The 18,601-nt window shown below is 40.9% G+C and overlaps 1 protein-coding gene across 14 annotated transcripts in view; it reads right to left on the bottom strand.

Moving 5' to 3' along the window:
- Positions 1-18,601, bottom strand: part of PTPRT (protein tyrosine phosphatase receptor type T) — a 469,240-nt gene that overhangs the window by 154,863 nt on the left and 295,776 nt on the right. For all 14 annotated transcript variants that reach the window (XM_068912406.1, XM_068912401.1, XM_068912399.1 and 11 more), the window contains one exon: positions 19-315. In XM_068912406.1, the coding sequence (XP_068768507.1) occupies positions 19-315 (297 nt within the window). The remainder of the gene's footprint in view (positions 1-18; positions 316-18,601) is intronic.

Raw genomic sequence — 18,601 nt, 5'->3', positions numbered from 1 at the left:
CCAAACAATACAACTTACCATCCTCCTCAGTCTGCACAACCAGCTCCTCACTCTCCATTTTGCCCTCGGGGTTGGAGAGGGCTAACCTCAGCCTGATGGTCATGAAGGGCCGAAGGCCTCGCAAGGTGTAGTGGGAAGAAGTTTGGATGAGTTCCTCGGCTTCAAATTTTTGCTGGTTAAACATGTACTGGTACTGGACTGTGAGATTGTAGCTGTGGCAGCGGGTCACCGCGTAACCGAAGGGCTCCCATTGCAAGGTCAGCTGCCGGGAGCGGATATCAACAACTTCGACATTCTGTGGTCCGTGGACTGGATCTGTGAAGCAAGCAGATGGAAAAAAAAAAAAGAAAACAGCTTAAAAGAAGTCAGTTGTCCATTAATATGCCTCCTCCCATATTAGTGAAGTATCTGAGTGCCTTAGGATCTTAAATGTTCTCATCGATGTAAAGGAATTCAGTGATATTATTCAACTTTGAGAGAGAGGACTGGAGATACGAGGACATTCATGTCACATCCACAAATGTATCCTGAATTTTCATTGCAAATGCCCTTTCATAGGGTCCTGCTCAGAGGCCACATTCCTGGTTCCTGTGCAAGGTCCTGGAATCCAATGATAGGAGCAAGACTCCTATCATGAAAGTAGCACAGAAGTCACACTTTCTTCCTTCTTACTAAAAAAAAAAAAAAATTGTGATGCACTACCTAAAGGGCCTAAATACCTTGGTGAGTCCAGCCCTAAGTGATTCAATTATATGGGAAATCACTTTCAGAGGAAAGAACAAAAGTCTCTCAACTTTTAACTCTCAGCTTCAGAACTCCTAGAGTCTCCTGTCAACCCTAAACTCGTTCTGCTTAGAAACCAAAGAATAAGAATATAAGAATGAAGAGCATCACTGTAATCTTTCTGCTGTCTCAGCACTTCTGTCCCCTCAATTTTTAAACTTTTGGGGAGGCATTCTTGGCTGTTTTGGCAATGGGGCATATAAGCAGATCATACCATTCCTTAAGCAAGTTTTCTGGGTCATCTCAGCCATGTGCCAATGAAAGTTTTACATCACATCATATCAATGTGATTTAGGGGGTCTTGACCCCCTGAAAGTTTGATCACTCTTTATTCTTTCTACAGTATCTGACTGAGGTGAAGTTTGAAAATTCATGTGTAGGAATTGTTTTCAGTTGCTGTTCCTTAATTTATTTTTAACAGCATAACTCAAATGCTCTAACTACAGACTCTGCCCTTTACATAAAATATGAATGCATATCCGGCTAGACATGCTGATATAAAGCATGAGGGATGAGGGAGCAAAATCAGTAAGGGTTTGAGATATGCCACATGGTAGCAATACTACATGCACCACAGTTTATCTGGCATTTCTTCAACTTGTGCAGTTTGCTTTTTTGTTCAATATATATCTAAGCAATATGATTAGAAAACATGTAATTTCACACAGAATTTCTTGATTCAAAGCACGATTTAAAGTACTTCACGACTTCTTATATTTTCTCACAATTTCAACCTATGAAAAGAACAGAACGCTTTAATAGAAACAAAAAAAAAAAAAAAAAAGTACAAAGACTCCCAAATACTAGCTATGCATTTTTGAAAGTGAATTAATGCAGGGAAAAAGCCTTCTAGTAATTCTTGAAAGTAAAGCACATATCATCCAAACTGACTTCACCTAATGCATCAGCAGGAAAAAACACTATAATAATCAGCATATTTCATACTACTTCCAAAAACCTTTTATAACTGACAGTGGGAAAACAGCTATGAGATGAACACCACTGTAAATATTTGTATTGCTACCCACACGTGAACACACTTTCAAATGGGATATTAAAGCTAGTGACTGATCTAGGATTCCAAATAAGCCGTGTGTCTTTCCCCTAACATCCAGTAAACATCTCTTCAGTGAGATATTTTAGGGCTGTCTGTGTTAAAAAAGTCATAAATTCAAAAATTACAGAATATATGGACACATATATTTACTTAGTATTGATGATAATCATTCATTTCCTGTAAAACCATTGAAAGAACGTTTCTCCAGATGACTCACGTAGATAATTTAGGTGAAGAAAAGAACAGTTCTGTGAAAATGTTCGGCCTCCAAAACAGCAAAGGTAAGCGCAAGCCTCCTTCCAAGACACACTGAAAAGAGAGAAAACTAAGGAGAAAAAAAAAAGATGCAGAAGGCTTGTCCTTCAGCATGCTCTCCGCTACGTCAAGTAATCATCTCCAAACCTCAAATGGGAACACGGCTGTGAGACGGCACAAACATCCATGCTAAGACAACTCTGCAGCTGAAGATGGCAATCAACCGCCATGTTAACATTATGGTGGTTTTTTTAATTGCCGTTATTTTAAGTCAGTCGTGTTATGGAAGAATGGGTAAGTAGAGGGTGTTTAGTTTATTGATGTCAGATGGGCTAACTCCATTGGTGGGCATGGAAAGATCCTGATTCAGCATCAACCTCACCAAGACACATGTCCAAAACCTGGACAAGGAAGTCTAGGTAACATTACTCGTATTTTTTAGCTTTCTGCCTCTTCTTGTTGCCCACGCTACCCTTCCCCTTCTTATCCACAACCAGAAGTCTCAGAAGCTGGCTTGTGTCATATCTCCAAACCAGCTTCTAATTATAAATCAAAATTTTACTGTGAATGCTCTAAGATATCACCTGAGGCCTGCCTTTGGTTTTTCAACTGTTGAGTCTTCTCACTAAAGTAACCTATTAACTGCAGATGGGTTTGAGTCACAAAGTGAGAAGTTAAAATAGAGACCCCGCTACGCTATAAGTTTGTATCACCAAACACAGAACATTCCCCAAGAACTATCTGTTCTCAGGCTGGTAGTCTTAAAATGTGAGATTTTTCAGTCCCGAAAAAAGAAATTGTGATGCTGTAGTTTACAGTGAAAGCAACAATGGGAAGCGGGTTTCAGATATGCCCGTAGCCTGAAGAGTCTCCAAGAACAGGGCAGACAGGGGAAAGAACTTGATTTGACAGCACATGGCCTTCTAGTTTCTCGAGTGAAGGGGGAATAAATAAATACATAATTAAAAACTATTTGAACTTTAGCTTCAGAAAAGAAGAAATCAGACCGTCACTAAATCAACAAATTGAGGCAGGACCTGGGGAGTTTTATATTCCCTCTTGCTCCCTTCTCACAGTTTCAATCTCCTTTTGCTGAAAATTGAGACCATATAATTTTGAAAATGTTTTCCACTCTGATTTCCTCTGCAGCATGAGCCATTTTTACTCATTCTCAAAGATGAGATTTTGTACTGTTGTTTTCAAAGCACAGTGGTCCTACCATCTTGTACATTTAATTCCCTATGCAGTTTAGCTTTCTAAATATACATCCTTCTGTTTCATTCTTAGCCTCAGGAGATGTTAATACCTGCCTCTGGGACCCTACTGTATAACACTGCTTATTTTTAATAACGTGCTAATGACTTATTTTCCCCCAAACAAACAAGAAAACTAAAAAAGGTTTATAATTGATCTGTAAGCCTCTACTAATGGTAAATATTTGCAGACTGGCCAAACTGCTCAATTTCTGTGCTCTTGGGATTAGAGCTTCCAAACAAAGCAATGAGAATCCTGGAAATTATTAACCTTACATTTGGCTACATAACAAAAGCTGCTAATGTATATCTGAAAGACAGCTGTACAAAAACACCCTATCAAAGCAAGACAAACTGACTCAGTTTTAATGCTTAGGGATCACACATTTTAAGACATCCATGGACATTTCAATTTATGCATGCTGCAAGTGTCCTGGGACCTTGGCCGGGGGGGGAAGGAAATTCTTAACACGCAGCAACAATGAAACCACCATCACTGACCTACTGCAACAAAGTCGTAAACCCATTAAAACAAAACCACAGTCTCTGGGATTTCACTGTGCAAATGCTGTATTTTTATTTCAGCCTGCTTGAACTCTTAGATAAATTCTTAAAGTTCACATCATAATCAAGGATTCAATAATATAATATCTCCCACCAGCGCTTCAATATCTATCATTACTTTGGCAGGCTGCCGCAAACACTCTGCAAGCTAGGCATCTGTCCGAAATAGTTGAAATGGACAAGCGGCCAGAACGGAAACAAAGCGACCCACAGGTCTTCAGCTTTGGTCTCAGTCCTCAGGTCCATGTAAGCAGACGCTTTTGACTCAGTGACCTGCAATGTTCAGCGCTCGCATCTCCCAGCTATCACCATTTTACAGAAAGTTCACTTTTGTGGCTGATTTTGTTCTTTCCTTATTGAGTGTTACAGATTTCATTTTGTTCACTGTAGTCTTCCTGCTCAAGGTGAGACACAGAAAGGCAAAGGTTGATTTAGATTATTAACAACAGTTGTCTCTGCTTTATAACCCTCCATCCTGGGAGGAACAGAGAGGGAAGGAAGTAATGGCAAAGCACTGGGGTTTGAATACCAAGCTAAAGTCAAGCAGAAAAGTTAAATAGAGACAATCAGCCGTTGCCCTTCAGGTTAACTACCTGCTGCAGGAGCCTAATTGCAAGAAATTGTTGCTGTCAGTAAAGACAGGGTATTGAGCAGAAGATGTCCATACTGCTCAGAGGCCCCGTTGCCCATGTCTCCTGACCTGATGGAGACCACGAGGCAGAGTTTATTAACAGTGGGGGTGTCCACTGATTAAATCCTGTCTCCCAGCACTAGGTTACAGAGACTGAAAATGCCTAAAGGGAAGCAAAATGAGCATGACAGGTGCAGTAGCTCTCCACGAGTCCTAAGCTGATGCTTTCTGATAAAGAAAAAGAATGAAAATGTGTGCAAGTCTGATTCCCGTCTTCCCTCAACACGTACACATCCGAGCTTATAGGCCAAAGCTGGCCAACGAATACCAGGGCGCTCCAGCAAGGTTCACATCCCTTTTTCCTAGGCAGACTGTATCAAATAATACAGAATGCTTAGCAAGAAATACCTTCTCATTTTCTCCAGCTGGGAAAGAAAGAGGACATGTTTTCCCATTATTTGTAAGGCTATTATGGCTGTGCAGCCCTTTTCAGGATAGGTCTCTATTAAACCTCCAGAAATGAATTTTACTTGCAAGCAGAGGTTGATATTGCAGATTTCAGGCACATACACAGGGTCCTCTCACAGACCTGCACTATCTTCCTTTGAGGTAACTCTTTTCTACCTGCAAGGGAATCAGAGTCTCCAGAGGTAAATGTTAATGCAGTCTGTTCATCAGAAAGAGCTTGATCTCTTCACGAATCTTTCCCAGATTGTACGTAACTTTAACCTTTTCAGACAACATGAAAATTATGCCACTCTGTGCACTATTGCTGCCTGAGCAAATTAGAATATATCTGTCCTGCTCACTCTTGATGGTAAATCCAACATAGATAGTTGCTAAAAATTCTGTTCTTACAGAGACATTTTCAATGTGGCAGAGATATTTCTGCAACTAGTAACTACTAAAGAGACAGAAAATTAACTACTTAAAAATTAGTCCATTTATTTCTCATCCTGTATGAAGACTGAGCCGCGCAGTTTAATGCTAGTGGTTGCACTTCCTGGAATTCACCTGAAAAGCCGATGAAAGCCTGCAGTTTTAGAGTCATCAATTTTTATCAGTGTATCTAATGATACGTGCAGTTTTCCCTTCTTGGTATGTGTTCCTGCTGGAGAGGTCCTACAGAATACAAGTGTTAGGACACCAAAAGACTTTCAGAGCAATCTAAGAGTTCAAGGAGTGCTGTTCACTTTATCCGTTTTGAAGGCAGACAGGGACCGAGCAGTCCAAACAAATTCGAAAACTCTAGGGTTGGGTGCCCATTCAGAGACCTGTCTTAAAGGCAAGGAAACGCCTGCACACATTGCTAGTTGACAGTAAGACCAAAAATTGTGCTCTCCCAGCTACCAGCTGGGTACAAACTCTCTCCATAGCCCAGAAAATACTTTAATTCATTTCCTCTTACAAAATACTGATTTGGTCACATCACAGAACGGCACTTGCTAGATTTGAAAACTTCACAGAATATTCCACTCCCACAATAAATTGAGATAGTGGCTAATCTTCATGTGACAATGACAAAATCCTTAATGAAGGTGAATCAGCAGTGAGAGGAGGTTTCCTTTGTAGATTCCTACATGTTTTACAAAGACCCTGCTCGTGTTCTGCACGTGGAAAACCAAAAGGTGAAGTAATTGGTCTGACAATTATTTGAATCCAGGGATCAGACTGGAGCTGAAGCCATCTCTATGTCACCTTCCCTCTCTGCGTCCACCTCTTCACCTTAAACTTGCTTAGGATAGAGAAAGCCTAGGGAAGCAATGCTATTACCAAAAAAAACACAGCAAGACAAACAAGGCCAAAGCATTGCAGTGGCATGCCTTAAACATACAATTCAGGGTAAAACAACCAGCTCTGCAGTGCATTCTCCCCAAAGAAACACTGCCAGATGATTTTTTTCTCTTTAGCTCCCTCCTTACTGGCATGGACATTGAAGAGCAGCAGCCGACTCTGCCTCTCCTGGGAGTGCAGCCTCTCTTCTGCTGACAGTCTCTCTTGGTGGAGCACCACAACTCCTACAGATGCTGCCCATCATATTTCAAAGCCTTCCTAGCATGAATGCAGCACAAATGCCTTTTTAGACATGACAGATAAAAACACTGATTAAACAGAGCTCGCTAGTCTCTCAATAACGGAAAGTCTCTTGGCCTTACCCTTTTCTGCATAAAAAACCTTTCCCTAACATTTGGATCTAAATTATGTGTTTTAACCAGCTTGGGCATGGCTAGGCTAAAGGCAGAGCACAGACAAAGCTGCAGGCAGGTAATTATATAGAGAAGCATCAGCTGAGAAAAGACTCGCACAGAGAAAAGAGCAGGAGAGAAGAACGGGCCTAATGCAATAAAATCACCGCAGAACAAACAGCCTGTTTGCTGAGATACCTACAATCAACTGAAGCCCAAGTCATACACCTAGAAACCAGTGTCATTACAGCTGATGAACTAAAATAGGCCATTTTGTGGCATTCACTGACAAATGAAGAGTCGCCTTGGCACATAGCTGAATCTATTATAAAAGAAAGATGAAATAAGTCACGTAGTGGAGTAGGTCCTTAGATAAGCTAGGGACTGAGCTCTCCAGAGGGTTGACATGATCATTTCACTTCAGCTCTCACAGCGTATTTTCTCCAGGTTTTGATTGATCTGGTTTTGTTTTCATTGCAAATATCACTTTGAATTCTGCATTGAAAGAAACCCAGGACACATCCTCCACTCTCTTACTCAAACCTTATTACGCGATAAAACCCATAAATCAATCCAAATTGCCTTAAACTGGGTCCACATCTATCCAGTGTTTAAAAACTTCAACGAAGCTTTCCATTCGTTACAAAATTCCCCCGCTACAAAATTCCCCCCAAAATCCCTGTTCCTTACAAGTTCCCACACTGGCACATGCCACCGTTGCACAGGGAGCTGAGCCTGGGGGGGGGCGGCGGGGGCACAACCCAGCAGCGCGGGCTGCTGAACCCCCTTCCCTCTAACTGCCAAATCTTCCCTTGTAAACAAAATAATGAAGCACTGCTTTTTCAAAAAGGTTTGTTTATTAGCATCTGTTTAAATGTTCCCCCCCCCCATTATATTATTAAATGCTAAAAAGAAACCTTTCTTCCTCTTATAGCTAAAACTATTGGTTCCCTAACAAACTTAAAAATAATAATTTAAGACAACAATAAAGGGTAATGACTGGTTTTATTAAAAACATCCATCATGGATTCGTGTAATGGTCGTATTCCATGGCTGAGAACAAAACGTACTTCACTGAGCTTTTTGATGAATAAATACAAAAGCATAATTAAATATGCTAATGAAAGTGGGACTATAAAGCAGGTCGATGTCTCAGGTTTTAAAAGCAAACAAAAAGTGAAACTTTTTTTTACTCAGATTTGTTAAATTTATGAGGTACAAATAAACTATTTTAACTATTTATTTCATTAATATGCATGTACATTTATTTGTATCATCTTTTCCTGGACATGCTACTGCTGTTTTCTTCAAGTGGAATAAGTGGAAGTGATTAGAATAATACATAAACTAGTTTCTGTCCCCCCCCCCCCCCCCAAAAAAAAAAAAAAAAGAATCATCTCCATAAAGAATAAATAAGGTAAACAAAAGAGAAGCTGTGCAAACGTTTAACTGAAGCTTCCTCTACACAGTCATGGGTCTGTTGAATTATTCTGAACAACACTAGAGAGAAAAGCGCTGCTCTTGTAGGTAGTAGGCTCTCTCTCACTTATACTTCCACTTTCTCTTTATGTCTATATAGTCTGCAAGAAAAAAATTCTTTGGGTTATTTTGGAAATCTGTCCTGTTAAAACAAATTTAAAAAATGTAAAAGATACTTTTCCAGTCTACTAGTAGATCTATTAGAAGGAGCTATCAGTTGATGAAGCATTGGCTTTCTGAGCGCTACCAAAATGCTTTAATTGTCCCAAACAACTTGAGGCTGGTCTATTTTTCTCAGGATTCAGAAGTAGCAGCAGTTCTCTTTTGCACCAGGTACCGTTGGTCCTATATGAGAAACCTGAATGCACTAAGGACTAGCTATTTCCCTGCATCTGGTAGCTTCAAAAGGGATTTTCTCTCTACAGCGTGCCATATTGGCCCAAGGGGAAAAAAAGTGTTTTCAATTGCTAGAAATGCTAAGATTGGATAATTATTTGAGGCAAAGCAGAATATGTCACAGCCATATAAATAAGGTTAGACAAGCAGGGCAGACGCAAAACCTATCCCGTCCATAGGTGCCTGGTATCCCGCACAAAGTTACAGACAATACGAATGTCCTCGCTTGCTGTCCAGCTGGCTCTGAGCACTTAAATCAGCTGTGTCAAATCACTTGCACTTGTCACCAGACAGCAACATCAATATGCAACTTCTCCAGGTAAGCGCCAAGGTCACACGTCTGCCAAAGCCACTCATTATGCGTTTTCGAACAGGAATCTTCCAATTTTTGCCTTTGAGACTTGCTCCGCCAACATCTCATCTGCTTTCAAAGGCACTATGGCTGTTGCGTGGCACAGGGAACGATCACTACCCTTTCTCAGGGTCAAGGATAGGACCGGTAGGTCTTTAAAGGAAAAGAAAAGCGGAAAAAAACCAAATGAATAGACCTTTCATGAAAGAGGAAGGAGTGCTGGGCTGATCGGAGAAGAAAGGGCTAGAAGTGCAAGCACAGGACCAGCACTTCTTCAAGCAGTGACCATTTACATCTAATCAGCGTGCCACTAAGGAAATAACCTTAAAGAATTTCAACATAGACATTATGTACAAGAAAATACAGATAAATTAGCTCTTTAGCAACACTCTCGAGTCTATTAGAAGAATGTAGCTCCTAACACAGCTGGCACTGTTTGTGTAACCTGAAGGCACAGGCCGTAGTGTCAGGATTACAGCAGCCTCGGTAACACCCCCAAAATATATATTTTTAAGTCTCATTTAATTCCAAGTGTTTCTTTTAGCCCAAGCTTATCTTTTTAAACTCGACAGCCTTCTTTTTTTTTAAATGCAACTAGATTAATTGCCTGCTCAGAAAATGACTCAATTCTAAATGATCCTAAATTGCTCCTAATACCTGTAATCTTTCTCCTGTCACATGACACCACTGCACTACTACAGGTTTCTATTATCAGACATACGCAGGGTTTATTCACTGCATAATGTTCTGCAAAGCAAGAGGCATGAATCTGCAACAGTCTGGCCATGCTCATCGGATACAGCTCCCACCAGAAGGCTAACAGCTTGCTGAACTCTCTACTAGGCTCAAGGCACAGCTGATTTCATGCCGGAAAATCTCTCAGGGGATTTTCATAAACTTTGAGGAACTTTTGGTTTTGTAGTTTAAAAAATGAAACAAGAAATAGCATTGCTTACCAAAGAATTGGTACCAATCAAATTATTGTTTTCTCTTGCCCTATGCTATCTGATAACAGAAAGCTGCATCTTCCTGTTCCTTAACCCCTATTTGCATGTCTTGGCCTGGGCACATCCATTGAAGCACCACTCAGCTCATTTGCACAGGAAAGTAAGTGATTAGCAGCCAGCTATAGTTTTACAACTGTATTAACACAGTTGAAGGTGTAGCAAAGGGACAGCTTTGCATGCACTCCCAAATGTATGCACACGCATGCATATGCACACATATGCACACCCCCTCCACACTCCAATTCTACACAGAGCAACGGTAATCAGACTATTTATAGCTTGCTTGGAGCATGAAACTAGAGTCTGCCACAAGGAAACTTTATGCAATCTTCAGGAGAGAAAAAGAGGAAGGATGCGTGAAAGCCTGATAGCAATGCAAAACCTGTTGGTGCTCAGTTGTTAAGCTTTCATACAGAGTCCTATATAGATACACTTATTTATCTTGGAATGAAAAACCTGAGCTCTGGTTTTAATGAGGACTAGAAGGTCTTTCTCTAGCTAGGAAATTAGCTTCATAGAGAACAAAAGGCTGTAGGTTACTGCGACCAACAACTGGCACAGAACAGAGGCAGCATGTGCTTCGCTCCAGCTACACACCTGCTAGGAGAAGCCCTTGGAAAGGCCATGAGCCTTTCTGAAGCAAAGCTGAAGCAAAGCTAGCACGCAAGGAGCCCTACTATGTGCTGAGGGTGCAGTGCCTTCGTGTTTGGGTTCGGAAACATGGAAGGTGAATTGACGTTTACAGCGTTACTTAAAATTACAGTGCTAATGAGCGACTTAGTCATGCCCTAAAGGTTAGGGTAAGGCTCATTTGTCCACATCAAGATCTCTGTGTACCTTAGGAAGTTTTTCTGGGTGAATAAAGCCTCTTGCACTGGCAATTTCTTGCTGCATATAAAAAAAAAATGAAGCGGGGGAAAAAAAAGTAGTGTGTTTTGTTTTCGGCAAAAAAAAGGATGGCTTGATTCCTTGCTGCCATGACTTTAACAATAAGGCTAGAAGGAAGTAGATGAGCATTCATGCGCAAAAAAAAGCCTATGTTTTTAACAGAATTAGGCAGCTGAGCTCATTTCCACCCCATTAGGATCAGTCTATGAGACAGGGCTGCCAATGAAAGCGCAAGAGATTAGTTTTCCCCTCGCTAGCTTAAGCAATGCTCTGGGCGCCAAATACAGATCATGACACTTTTCAGGGATATTGCAAAGCTCGTGCAGGGAACTGATCCAGATCCTGCCTTTCAATTTCTCAACAAGACCATTTTCTCACAAATGCACTACGGTGCCCTGAAAGAGTTTGTTTTGAAATGGGAAAAAGGGGAAGGATATAGAGTCTTACTAGAAATCTAAATCCATTTGCTGAAAGCGCGTTGAGGTTGGTTACAAGTTTTTAAGGAATGATACGATAACGTGTTACTGAAAGAGTCAACTGAGCGCTACCACAGCTTGGCATCACGGGTCTGCAAGATGCAACAGCATTTATGGCGAGACACTGTCTTCGTTCACTTAATATACCATTGAATTAATATAAAGAAAATACTATGTTCCTACTTTTTTTTCCCTCTAACATTTCTACCTAGAACAAGTGCTGAGAGTCAGTTTGATAGCTGGTTGTCCTCTAGCTGCTAATGATTTCCTTCTGTTTGGAGCAGAGGGCAATAGAGAAGGGCAGAGAAAAAATTATCTAGTGCATTGCTATTAAAATTGCAATATTCCTACCGAAGATGCATTAGCATTTGCTCTCTAGATGGTTATAATTTATCTCAAGAAGCACAAGAGTGGAAACGCCAGTCTGTACAACTCTGGCATCCACTCTCTCAAGACTTACAGGGACACTTTCTCTTCCTTCTTAATTTCCAAAAACCCTCTATGAAACCTATCACCCAAAAGCATTACAGTTACAAAAGTGAAGCAGTTAAATGTTGCGATAAGTTAGAATTAGGGTTGTGTGTGCGATGTGAATTTTGACTTATTTGTGCCTATGCATTGCGATCACCTAAGGTCCTTCAGGGAGTTTTAAGCATCTACGGTATTAGGGGACTCAGAAAGAGTCCAACCAACCCCTTCGGTGTGCTGTGTATTACAGCAGCCTAAGCCTCCCTCTAAAGGTAAAATGGCACCTACAAAATATATGTTCAGGCCTGATCATTACAGTGCCCAAGCATCTTTGTACCTATTGCCCATGGACTACTATAATGAAGTAATGTTTCTCCCCACAGCAGAGCTTCCTCACACAAGAACAGAAAATAGATCTTTATCCCTCTGTAAATTGCATGCAAGAGTTAAAACAGCTGGCCAATTCAGTGGACTGAGTAGCAGATAGCAGTAGATTGTAATCATTTATGTCTTCAGCACTGACACGTACACTGTGCCAGTGGGCAAAGATATTTGTTGTCAGCAGAAGAAGCACGAGACTTAAATGTTGTTTACGGTTGAGAATATGCTCTACCAACCAGCTGGTTCTTCCACTCCTTCACTCCTTGCTCCATATGCCCTCCACTATTACAGTTCCTTCTGCATGTCTCAGCCCAGTCTTTTGTCCACTCCAATCCTCATTCCATTCTCAATTTCCTGAACTTCATCTGCTCCTAAGACTTCTTATTCCAGTCTGATTTGCCAGCCCATCCAAATCCACCCTCTTTCAGGGACTGCAGCTCCCCATCAGACAGGCTCCTGATCCCTGACAGTCAGTGGGGTCTCAGTTGCAATCCTTGCTCTGATGTTCCTCCTTCATCCTCAAACAACATCCCAGTCTCCATCTCCAATTGCTCCCTCCACTTCCCCATCCCCAGCTGTCCTAAGCAACCATTTTAGGCAAACCATTACCTATTTTCCAACGCTCTAGTCCTTGCTCTTCTCTGAACCCACTTCCTCACCTCCCCTCTACTGACACATCTCTGATCAGCTCTGCGTTCAAACTCAGCAGATTTCCCCTCCAGACGCACTGGGCTAAAGGACTAAGGATCCTTCTAATCCTGGATCCAACCTCGGACAGGTCAGGAACAACTTAGAGGAACTGAAGTCTTTGGAGAACTTGGGTATTACCATCTGTGAACTTGCTACCGAAATACACACAGACTGTAATTTTACAAAAATCATCTCATTGAATCAAGCAGGCAGACATTGGCAGTCTGTGGCAGGCAGTGCATTTTCACGAAAAAAATCATATGCTAGATAGAAAGGTAAACCTAAAAGATTTTGAGCCTCCAAAAGATGCAGGTTTAAGCTTAATAAAAACATAAATAAATAATAATAAAAATAAAAATCAATCAAATGGAATAAACAGGAGCAGAACTTCCCCTAGTTCCCCTAGCCTCCTTCCTGGAAATGGTTGAAGATTTCCAAAGCATTCTGGGGGTTATTCATATTTAACATTTTTGGCCAAATAAAGTTTGACAGGCCACAAAGAGAAGATCCTTACTTAGGAAGCTTCAGTTCACTCCTGCAGACAGAAGCACCAGCTCCACCTCCAACCCCTCCTGGTGTTTTCTGTTTGCATCTTATTCTTGGGGTTATGGCATGGGGCTAAAAGCAGGTTAAGAGGCAGACTTCCCATGTAGTCAACCCTCATCGAAGTTGTGCTTCAGGAAGCAACACTATTTGTCACTGTACTTAGACTCTAAGCATCTGGAGCATGGATTGCCTTTTTTTTAATGTGCAGAGAAAAGGCCTGAGGGAATGTCACAGTATTGATCAGAGCACACACATGAAATTATGCACATAAAAAAAAATCAAGAATAACAAACAGAAAATAACGTAAGACCTAAGCTCATTAGAAAATATTGCAGCGAGAAGGGCTACAAGGGTACCCAATTCCTCTGCACGTCACTGTCAAGCTAGACAAACCCTCAGCTGAGGAAGCCTGCCTAGCACCTGCCTCCGTTGTCACTACCTCTAATGGCAGTGCTAGCCCTTTGCTTTCATTATATCACACATTCTCAACAGAACATAAAAACAGAAAGACAGTGACTAGCTCTCAGAACCCAATTAAAATTTAGGATGCCAATCAAGAGAGGTAAAGAGCTCTTCTTGTTTTGTGATATTCAGAGAGCATAGCTGCCTTATTCACTGTCTACTTTCTCCAATCCAGCCAGCACTGGCTGCATTAAATAGTACAAGGCCACCTAATGAAAACCTAACAGCTTGGGGAAGTGGTAGGTACCAGTATACTCATCAAAATAAAATTCTCTCCTGTGGGAGCAGTTTATTGATTTGTATATTTGACTCTCTTTGGGATTATTGTTCAATTGCTTTTATCCTCTGAGATGAAAGAAGCCGAACGGAACATCAAAAGCAGATAAAAAAAAGTTGCATGTTTCAATTTTTCTTTCAAATCTCCATAATATCCATTACAGATCGGATTTTCAAGAGAGCCCTCTGAGAGCAACAGTAGAGGGTAACTCCATCAGACATACAGCTCTCATCTACATTTTCTCTAATTATTCTAGCTGAAGCTAGCATCTTTCCTGTAAAGCACATATTTGTGCTTGAGCGAATGACAGCCTGCAGAAGCCATTTGATGACATCTCCTTTCATCAGGTGAGCTTGCTTGCTAATCATTGATGTGATTAGCAATTTATCACCACTTACAAATACAAACACAGCATATAATTTCCACTGCTAACTTGGAGCACCATCAAAGAGCTTAAAGTATGGCAGTGGTCAAGAGACCATGAAAATGTCATTTTGCTGGTCTGCATTTATTCTTTACTAGAAGATTTTCATGCTCTGCTTGCCTGCAAAACAAAAATACATCTTTTTTTTTTTTTTTCAATTGCGAACCTTCTGTTTTTGTTGTGGGACGCGGAATCGCTTCAGCCTCTTTCGGATGCACGCACCGTGATCAAGGCAGCACCTGCAGTCAGGATCTCGCCATCTCACCTGTGAAGCACACCTAACATGAAACCGAGGGGGTCTCCTTCCCTTTTGTACCAAGTGAGCTTTGCTCTGCAGTTAGCAACTGAAACTGGCTTCAGCTCCTTAACTAGGAAAAGCAACACTCTCCAAAGTTAAAACTCCAAAAGGATGATTTTATAATGAAGAGTTCATTAGGAAAACGGTGTTTTATATGGCATGGGCATTCGGACTTCAGTTCAGCTTGCAAATGATGTTCACAACCCTTCATTTTAGATCTTATCAGAACAGCAGCAGCCACATATCCACTAACAGCGTGAACGCAAGTATCGTTAAAGGTGGAGGTGCAGTAATATGGCAACTCTAAAGAAATACTAGCGTTTCCCAGTTTGCATGTTTGACAAATATCTGTTTCCTCATGTCTAAGAAGAGCTACCCATTTTATTAAACAAACAGCTCAGTAAGGCTCTTTAAAGCTCCCAGCTGTGGTCTCTTAGGGTAGACTATAGGCTTGCCTACAGAAACACGAGCAATGCTGCTCTCCGAATTCACAGCAAGATGAGGTTTAGCTATGGACTAGACCAAGAAGCCACTTTAAGCCCAAAATTAAATGGGACTCTGGAGGATTTCCAAACCACTGCAGTTCAATTTTTACAGCATTTGAGCTATTCACCTGCTCTGGCACTATTTTTACCTTTTGCAGGCTGTTGTAAAATCAGGTCTTTGCAAAAGCTATTTCGGACAAGGCTGGACCATAAAGCACATCATTGTTTTTCTCTTAGAGGTGCAATCGCAAAGGGTATGTAGAAATGAAAGTTACTGAACTTTAAAATACTGGTTCTAGGGGCAACAGTTTTTACTCAAAGAGATATTAGTGCTTCACCTCAACGTTAAAAAAAATCACTTGAAAACTTGCAGAGACACATTTAAAGCCTATTAGTATGCGTTTTCAAATGTCATGCTTCGAATGTGACAGCCAAATTCCTCGACTCAATCAGCCAAAGAGAATTATTTTACCTGGAAATTGTATGAAGAGAAAGTAGCAGAAAACAGTAAAATGTAAAACAACTTTACATTGTAACTTAAGCAACTAAATAGGCTTTTTGGAGAAATAAGAAGCAACACATATCTGCCTCATGCGACGATGAGCTGCAGAGTATTCTTGTAGTTTTTATAGTAGAACAAGGCTTGGGATTTTAATGTTTGATTTGTACCATGAATAGTGCCTGGGAAGCCTCCAGGCATGCGTGTGCAGCACCAGCTGCCTGAAAGCCAGCTTGCCAGCTAGGTATACGTTAGGTACAAGCAAGCACAGCGCTTGCCAGCTGCAGTTTGTCTACAGGCATCGTTTGCATCGGTGGCTTTGATGCTGTGCTCGTTCTCCACTAAGTTTTCAAATACGTGCCTGCATTCACTTGGCAAATAGGCAAACCCAAGTTTCTTCAGTAAGAAATGCTGCCCTGAAGTAGCCTTACGGGCCCACGTGACTCACACTGACCACATGGGAGATTCTCTCCTAAATGCCGAGGTTGCAAAGACGATCATCCTGGCTAACGTTGCGTTATCCCAATAAACTATATTTAACACATTCAAAAGACGACTAGCGCTTGTGTGAATAGTTTGCAAGTCCTGCCCTACAGCATTCATGGCTTTCAGATACACAAGTGAATGAACTCAGCAGGATATCTCCAATAACCCACCATGAACCATCCTGCCCTTCAACTCCAGTATGGCATTTGTGTTATTGTCTTCTGCTTGCTTTACCTTCCAGCAATTCCATTCAGGTGAAAGAAAGATTTTTTTTTCCGCCGTAGCCAGGGAGTCACAGTGGTACCTTCTGTGTAAAAGGAGGACAGTATATAGGTTCAATCATAGTGAAGGGCCACTTATTTTTTTTCCCACAGGCCTCTCTCAAATTTGGGCTACCCCGAGAGCTCATCAACCCCGACCAACCACTGCTGGTGAAGTATCTTGTCTAAGCACAAAGACAACAAACTAATCTGCTGACCTAATCCTCAGTGACAGGGGAGACAGCTGAAGGACAGCGAAAGAGTCATCTACCTGTATTTTCATATTTTCTCTGAAAAATGAAGGGTCCAGGAATAACCAAAACAATATAAAAAATAGGCTGTTTCCAAATGCCAAGAGAAAGGTGTCAGTACAATCCACTGCATGATCCGCTCTCCTTTCACCACTCTGTATAAACCACATAAAGAAGTGCTCTCATCCTCCTTTTGGTTTAAAATAGTTACAATTTCTGATGTGGAGCCACAGTTTTAACAAAAATATCATTACTCACACAGCTAAACGTTACTCAAAATTCTGAACTGACCAACACAAATGAGTATTTAGAAGAAATTTGCTAGGACACAATACAAAAACTAAACAGGAGTAAACTACATGGGAAGTTGAAATATTGTTATACAGCACATTTTGAAACTTTGTCTGGAGTTCTGTATAAACCTGAGTGACTACGGTCATGAAATGGATTAATTCAGCCCTGAAAGAGTAGGAAGGAGGCTTCCCAAAATGATCATGAGAACATGGTCCTGTTTTGTTCAAGGAGGATTGAAAGAGCTTGGCTTGCTCAACAAAAATGAAGGCTGAGAGAGTATTTGAGTCTATAAATATGCAGGGCAGTAAACAGCACAGAGCAAAAAGAGCTAAAAGTTGTGGAAATGGGTGCAACATTGGTTGCAAATAAGATTTCAGTTCAGAAGAGATCAACCACTTTAAAATCACTAAACCCAGATTACCCAGACAGGGAGCATATGTGGAACTGGGGGTGAATTTGAGAATCACAGCCAAGTATCTACATAGGCATCAGCTGGTGGCTCTTACATGCAGTGGAATTTTGCAAAGCCACAGAGACACTTCCATTTGCTGCAAGACAATCAGAAACAGGTCAATAAAAGCCAGTTTATTAGGGTAAGTGAAATTCCAGAAGCTCTTCAATAGTGGTGGTAATTAAGTGATATTATTGATATCCTGGGATGCTTTTTAGCACACTTCAAGACACTAATTAGCTTTAGTTCACTCAAAATTTTGGAACACCCTTCTGATTAAAGTGGAGCTACAAAATCTATCGGGTTTTAAAACAGACCTTAGTAGATTTGGGGGGGGGGGGGGGGGAAGGTTTTATGTCATGAATGGAAGCAATATGAGGGAATGAGACTTGACGTTCTAAAAGGTCCTTTCTAGTTATGAGAGTTACACTGAAAACATTAACAAAAACTGAGAAAATACATTAAAATAATTCATAGCAGATCCATCAGAGACAACTCAGGCTTTCCAAGGCACTTTTTGGTCCCCTTTGTTTCGCATCAGAACGCTATGTTTTTTGTTTGCAGTGATTTGTGATAATGCTAGGTCAAATCCACTGGGTTTCACTGCCAAACTCAAAAGTGAAACACGGAGGCTGCTAAGCCCCACATTCATCAATGAGGAAACCGTTTGACCAGAGGGAGTCATTTAAATGGGAGCTAAGGTTAGTACACGTTGCTCAGAAGAGAACTATTGCCATACAACGACACAGATGAGGCTAAGGCTGAGTTTCTTTTAAATAACTGCACCAGGCAGCAACTACCTGAAAAAAGTGTGCTTTCTCACACACTATCAAGGGATTATCAGTTTAAGAAAATATATATTAAGATGAAGAAGGACTATAATACCGTTTATAGAAGCATTACGTTTTGTAACTGAACTCAAGCTCGAAACTGATATGTCTAAAAAAAAAAAAAATCAGTGAACCACCATTTCAGTTGTGTTGAATATCTTTCTGAATGCTT

Source organism: Struthio camelus, chromosome 18 (assembly GCF_040807025.1).
Source record: "Struthio camelus isolate bStrCam1 chromosome 18, bStrCam1.hap1, whole genome shotgun sequence".
Lineage (NCBI taxonomy): Eukaryota > Metazoa > Chordata > Aves > Struthioniformes > Struthionidae > Struthio > Struthio camelus.
The sequence above is the reverse complement of the archived record's forward strand: the minus strand, read 5'-3'. Positions and strand labels throughout refer to the sequence as shown.